Source organism: Eptatretus burgeri, unplaced genomic scaffold (genome assembly GCF_056783735.1).
Source record: "Eptatretus burgeri isolate ZD-2024b unplaced genomic scaffold, Ebu_testis_v1 Ebu_testis_scaffold_111, whole genome shotgun sequence".
NCBI lineage: Eukaryota > Metazoa > Chordata > Myxini > Myxiniformes > Myxinidae > Eptatretus > Eptatretus burgeri.
Window position 1 is genome coordinate 5,001 of NW_028222061.1, and position 7,500 is coordinate 12,500.

General features: G+C 37.7%; 1 protein-coding gene across 1 annotated transcript; it reads left to right on the plus strand.

The window, feature by feature from the left end:
- The first annotated feature begins 592 nt into the window (after positions 1 to 592).
- On the plus strand, positions 593 to 6,164 carry LOC147007555 (beta-1 adrenergic receptor-like). Its single transcript, XM_085866897.1, has 2 exons — positions 593 to 1,942; positions 5,406 to 6,164. The coding sequence occupies exons 1-2, from the start codon at positions 1,298 to 1,300 to the stop codon at positions 5,859 to 5,861; spliced, it is 1,101 nt and encodes a 366-aa protein (XP_085723023.1). The 5' UTR covers positions 593 to 1,297; the 3' UTR covers positions 5,862 to 6,164.
- Positions 6,165 to 7,500: the final 1,336 nt, after the last annotated feature.

Sequence of the window (7,500 nt, forward strand, 5' to 3'; positions counted from 1 at the left end):
ATATATATATATATATATATAAATGTATATATATATATATATATGTATATATATATATATATATATATATATATATATATATATATATATATATATAATATATATATATATATGTATATATATATATATATATATATATATATATATATATATATATATGTATATATATATGTATATATATATATGTATATATATATATATATATATATGTATATATATATATATATATATATATATATATATATATATATATATATATATATATATATATATATATATATATATATATATATATATATATATATATATATATATATATATATATAAATATATATATATATATATATATATATATATATATATATATATTATATATATATATATATATATATATATATTATATATATATATATATATATATATATATATATATACATATTATATATATATATATATACATATTATATATATATATATACATATTATATATATATATATATATATATATATATATATATATATATATATATATATATATATATATATATATATATATACATACAGACACGGAGACATGACAGGAGTAAATAGACACCACGATTTTAAAAGAATTTATTTATTGCACTTTTGAAGAACAATTGAAGAAGAACACACTGTGAGTGTTGACGTACGAAACGAACCAGGGGCAGCATGACCTGTCTGCCATACAAACACATTTTCTTTCCCCATCAGCACCCATCAGGGAATGTTGCAGTCAGATATGTATGATGGTAAGGCGATTTAATGACACGACAAGACTCATCAAGGCCACAGCGTCTTTCCTTTTGCAAACGAGCAACGTATTTCACCATGACTGAAGGGCTTGCAGTTCAAATGATCGTTGTCACCAGTGCCTGAAAAGGTGAAGCTACTGACCGGTATGTCTTGTTGGGCTATCATCAGGGCATCGCATCACATTCCCAACTACTGAAGGTTTGTGGTTATTTACACAAACATATATAATGTATCTATGGTATGTAACTGGATTCTCTCTCTGTAGCCCACTTTTGACCATTTTGAGATAACGCACAGAAATGCAGACAATTTGTCTCGTTGCCTTCTTGGTAAATTGCTGGTTTTCCTGTATGTCATTCCATTCCATTCCATTCCCTCATGTGCTATTCCCAAGAACCTTCAAATGACTAAATGAATATGCCAATTAACACACTGATAGTTTTGTCGAAGAAAATATTGTGTATATATATAATCTCAAAAAGTTGGATCATAAGCGAGTGCGTCAATAATCTTAACAAAAGCAATGATGAACTTCAGTGTTTATTCTCATCGTTTGTTCATTGCAGGAGAATGGAAGCCATTTGTGTGTTTCCTGCTCGTCCTTATAATTGCGATTAGCATCGCAGGAAATTTTCTCGTTCTAGTCACTATCTGGCATTCACGCCATTTCTTGGATAGTCCTTCGACTTGCCTTGTCACCTCACTGGTCTGCTCTGACCTCCTTACGAGCATATTGGTCATGCCACCAAGCACCTCGCTCATTCTCTCCAACGTGTGGCTCTTCGGGTCCATGGCCTGCATACTCTGGAGCATTCTCGAGGTGTTGTGTATCACGGTGACCATCAACACGTTTTGCTTGATCGCGATCGACCGCTACATGGCCGTCACAAGACCTTTGCATTACCCAGTTATCGTCACAATAAACCGCTCAAGGCTCAGCATCATTCTCGTGTGGTTTCTCGCGTCGGCAATTTCGTTCTTCCCTATCGCTTTGGGTTGGTGGAAGTCAGACCTGCCAGCTGCTCAGACATGTTACGACGACGATGAATGCTGCGATTTGATGGCAAATGAAATGTACATCATAGTGTCATCCATATTCGCCTTCTTTCTGCCACTCGGCATCATGCTGTTTGTGTACCATCGGATTTTAAAAGAAGCTAATCACCAGGTAGTTATTTCCAGATTTTGGAACGATCGTGGTTCGAATGATAACTTTGGGGGTGAAGACCCTTTTAGCTGTGTTGGGAAATGGTATTTACTGAGATCTTGTGATTACCAGCCTTGGTGGCATAATGGTTAGAGTCCGCTCAGAGACTGAGAAGGTATTGCTTCTGAACCCCAACCGACCGAGTGATACCAAAGACTTTAACAACAGCCAGAATTGCTGTGGAATTCATGTCGCCCACCAATGTGATATTTTTTTAAGTCCAAAAGGGCATAACTGTGAAAAATTGACGAAACGCCCTGAAAGTCGAACGTTTTCTGCAACTTATCATAGTAAAGCCAGGTACCAAGATTCAGTTAAATATGTTAAAAGGTATGGGAAAAAGTCGGAAAAACCACAGGTCGGATGGACAGATGGAGAGCAAAGCTATAGTCCCCTCCAGTGAAACTGATCGAGAACTCATAAAAATAGGATGGGCTGCTCCCTTGCTTTTATCACTCGGCATTTTATATAAGGATAAAGTACAAACGAACAACCATAGGTTGGTCATCATAGCTCAGGGTTTGATTCAGCCTGGTGTTGGCTTAGTGGTTTGGGTGGTGGCTTTGGATCCTAGAGTCCTGAGTTCAAGCCCCGTTGGCCGCTGAATTAAAAAAAAATACACCAGGAGGTTGACTCAGCCTGTCATCCTTCCGAGGTCGGCAAAATGAGCACCAGTGTACTGGTAAGGGGGGCACTGCATCAGCGGCATAGCCGCGTCCCAACCAATGATGCGACCAGCAGCCACAGGCTGCACTCGATAGAGGGAGAGGGTTTGATTGACGTCTTCCTGCGTTGAGATCCTTGTCAGGGAACTCATGTTATTATTCATCCTCGACCAGATTCACCAGAGAGGACTATAGGTTTGCTTTCCATCTGTCAGCCCTACCTGTGGTTTTTCCGACTTTTTCCCCATACACTTTAACATATTTAACTGAAACTTGGTATATGGCTTTATTATGATAAGTTACAGAAAAAGTTCGAGTTTCATGGCGTTTCATCAATTTTTCAGAATTATGTCCTTTTTAAACTTAGAAAACATCACATCGGCAAGAGACCTGCACGTTTTGCAAAGCAATTATCGGTCTTGTTATTATGTTGTCAATAATAATCAAGCGCCATTGTAATAAAACTATGTCGATATTTATATTGTTTAAAATTGTGTACATATTATACCTGTTTATTCTTCTCTCCTGTATTATATTATTTCACATTAGTTACAAACAGAGCTATAAAATAATTTTCTTAAAATCGTAATAATGCGCATTATGTTCATAATGCTTTTTACCAACGGTGATCAGTAAGTCTGTGGCATCGTGTAAAGATTCAACAATGAATGAACGAAACATTTTTTGACATTTTCCGTTGAAAGAAACGTTTTACCTTTTAACATAATATACTCCCATATTTTACTTCCCCCCTCGGCGTGTACTCGATAATCAACTTTAATACTCAACGAACTAGAAGGGCACTCGGTAGAGCGCATACCTCTTCCATGCAATGCCTGATCCAGGAGAACATATCGGGCCCATTACGTATTGAATTATCATGCTATTTATCGTTTTTTGCCCTATGTCTCATTGGTGAAGAATCACTTAAAAAAATAAATAATTCTCGTATCCAGAACCGGATACGGATCTTCACCAAAATCGAATCAATTTGTCCTTGCTACACACCCAACCTGTCCACCACGTAGTTTCGTCCGAATCTGTCCACAACTTTTTGAGATATCGTGCTATATATCATTTTTGGCCCAATCTCTCAATGGTAAAGAATCCCTTCAAAATTCTCGTAGCCAGATTCGGATCTTCACCAAAATCGAATCAATTTGTCCTTTCAACTCGACCTGTCCAGAAAATTTCATCCAAATCTGTCCACCACTTTTTGACATATCCTGTACACAAACAAACAAACAAGAACACGTCATGCAGAGCACGATACTTGCAAAATCCATGAAACAAATTTAACCTCAAAAATAATTGGTGACTGAATTCAATGACCAAATATGCAACTCCTCTTTAAACTTTCAAGTCAATTGGATAAAAATTGACAATTTTAGAAATTCGGTCTATGTTGACCTTTTGGTCTCTGCTGGCCTCAAAAATAATTGGTCGTTGAATTCAGTGACCTGATTTGCAAATCCTCTTCAAATTTCAACTCCATGGGATGAAAATTGAGGATTTTAGAAATACCACCATAGTTGTTGAGCTTTGGCCTGTGTTGACCTTTTGACATTTTGAACTCACAAACAATAGGCTTCTTCCTCATGACAAACTCTACCGTGTGGTGAAGTTTCGTGAAGATCTGTTTAAAATTGTGACCTGAAGGCTATAAGTAGACAGACAGACAGACAGACAGAATACCAAAATACCAAAATCGACTGACCAATATACTTGAAAAATCTTCAATTTTTGCAAATAACAAACAAGCAAACAAACAATTAAGCCGGTAGGCAACATGACTGCTCGCTATAGATGGAAAGCTGGCCGACGCGACGAGCCGATATTCATGTACATGCTATAATCAATTCAGCACAATAAATATGATTATCACAGCCCTCTTAGTTTGCGCCCAGAAACCCGCCTTGTGAAATTTCAGGCATGTTTCCAAAGAGACTCTAACAAATGGCAGCAATGGTAATTCCATTTATCTATTCGCTGAAGATATTATTTTTTTTATATGATCATGTAAGACATTCTCCTTGGGCACAAAAAAAACAGGTCCCTCGGAGGTCCAATTTCGGAGGTATTGATTTTTTTTTGTACAGTCCACAATAAGTGTACGATGTATGATAAAGCATTTTTAGCTGTCGCTAAGCAACGGGGATGTGCATAACAACCATTGATTTTTGTGTTCATGCTAGCGACATTGTACACATTTCACCCAAGTTTCATCAAAATCAGACTCTTTCTCTTCGAGATATTCACAATTAACCGTTTCTGAAATGTTTGACATGTACTCGCCCAAAACCTATCTCCTCTTACAAATATTTTTTGTTAGGGCTGCAAATTGGCATGCAGGGAGCAAGATAGATTGCGCACAGAACTCTAAGCTTCGATTTTTTTAGATTTTTTTTTTCGTTCTTTTGACCACTTTAAAGGGCCGTTGCTATGCCGTTGCTAGGGCCTGGGGTTCCATATTCGAAAGCCCACGATTCCCAGATATATTTGTCCTACCTTCCAAATTTCATTGGAATCGGTTGAGTGATTTAGCCCCGAGGCTTGACCAAAGTTTTGCGGACAGACAGACAGATGGAAATGTCCAGAATAAGGATGCTCTAAGAGCAGCCAACAGAGAGAAAGGGGTGAAGACATAACCTCCTTCACCTTCGGTGGTGGAGGTAATAAATATTTCTGTTTTGGAGAACAGGTACATAAACTGTGTTTGAAAGAGAAGACATTTAACATTTTATTCTTCTTGTGCTCAGGTGGCTAAAATCAGTCGTATGACCATCAGAGCAATCCAGGCCAATTCAGTCATGGCTGTGAAGGAGAAAAACAGGTTTCATATGAAAGGCCAACGAGGATTTTGGATGTTGAGTATTGCCTTGGGCGCATTCATACTTTGTTGGATGCCGTTTTTTATCGTTTACAACATCGAGGGCATTTGCTACCAGTGCATCCCAGAAAGTCTTTTAACTTATCTTGCTTGGCTTGGCTACAGCAACACAGCTCTCAACCCAATAATCTACTCCCAGAGTTCCTATTTTCGAAAAGCCTACAAGCGTCTTCTTTGGTGTCAACCAGGAGAGAATCGCCCTTTGACGGACAGACCTTCCACAATGCACAGATGGTGCGAGATCTCAAGGCGTTGGTTTTGTTGTCCTCAAAGTAATTATCCCAAGGTGGGAAGCTCCTCTGTGGACGCCACATACGAAAGCTGATTAGTACCTGTGGCTTGATCTAAAACTTCAGATGGTGAAACAATTGTTTTCTCCCATTTCCTTGCAAGTTGGATGGAAATTTTACAAAAGTTATTTTTTGGTTAAATTCATTTGGAAAAAAGACTTTCAGTTATCGACATATGTAATGACTGTAAGGTCAAAACCTTACTGATTTAATCATTATTACATTTATTTTACCTTCATTTGTCAATTTCTGGAGCACAAATAACTCTCTGATAATAAAAATTCTTTCATTACCTTTAAGACATTGACATGTTATATTAATGTCAATTCCATTTTCAGATTTTGGATGCTTTCGATGCATACTTGATTAAAAAAAAATTGCCCATTAAAGAAGTTCAATATCCATTGTGATTGTTGTTTTTCTTTGATAATGTCGACTATAATGGGAAATAGAAACGAAGTGGACTCTACTCAGCACACCTCTACCCCAACATTCTATTCACCACCCCCCCCACCCTCCCTCCACCCCTCTTTCTTTTCTTTGACACAAATCTCGTTTGAGTTTTTCAAAGGCCTTGCGTTGGAATTGGACCAGACTCGGTGGCGTAATGGTTAGAGCTACCACTCTGAGTATGGGAGGTCAGAGGTTCAATTAAACCTCAACCGAGTCATACCAAAGACTATATTTAATTCTGATTTATTGCTTGATGCTCAGTACTTAAAAGGATAGAGCTTGGACAAGAAAAACTGGGAAGGCAATGGCAAAAACTATCAGGAATGCCTCTTCGTGGTGGTTGTATCCCCCAATGTAAGTCGGGGATCAAATCTTCCCCAATATTTCCTGCTGCCCGGATATGTGAGGGCAGACAGGCTGGTTCAGGTGGATTTAATTGATGAAATTGCTTCTGTCTTCTACCATCTCCTCTCTAGCAAAGCCCCCCCTCCCCCCACCTCCCTGCTCTGTCTGTGATCTGTATTCAGTAAGTGTTTTCTTCATTATTCTCGTAGCTCCAACTGTCACAGGTACATTTTCAGATTTCTTCAATTTTCACGTCCTCTTGACCTCATTTTTCAGATCCTGGTATTTGGTCATTTTCCGAATCTCTGCAGTATTTAGTCCTGTCATTGGGAACCAAAACCTCGATCAACAATGCCATTTTTTCCTTTTTATGTTTGAGCACCATGTCCGGACGAATATTTTGTTTGCAATTTTCACATTTGATGGGATCATCATGTCACATGTGAGCATTACTTGTTCATTTTCGAGGATGGGATCTGATTTGTGTTTCCATGATTGTTCTGGGACCGGGATGTTGAAATGTTTACAGATGTGCCAGTGGATTACTCTACAGATGCTGTCACGTCTTTTTGTGGACAGCTTTTCCGACATGAGATTTTTATATCCCGAAAGGTGACTGGTAATTTCTGTTTCTTCCGGACAAAACCTAAATTTGTCCGATTGACTCAATCCCACCATTTTCTTAAAGGCATGAGTGTAATGTTCTCAGTCTTGGCAATGATGATGACTCGCTCTCCATTCCAACTAATTTAACCTCTTCTTCGCCATTCCAAAGAGCCTTCCTTGTCAATCTCTGTCTTGTCAAGCTCTTTTTTTCTTTTCTTTTTTCTTATCTTCCTGCTCTTTTGTTATTCTCCCATTTGTCAGAGTATATCT

What these genes read in the sequence shown, in the direction of transcription:
- LOC147007555 (XM_085866897.1), top strand. Translation starts at nt 1,298, where the DNA reads ATGATGAACTTCAGTGTTTATTCTCATCGTTTGTTCATTGCAGGAGAA. An exon ending in TAAAAGAAGCTAATCACCAG is followed by an intron (nt 1,943 to 5,405) that starts GTAGTTATTTCC and finishes TCTTGTGCTCAG; the next exon opens with GTGGCTAAAATCAGTCGTAT.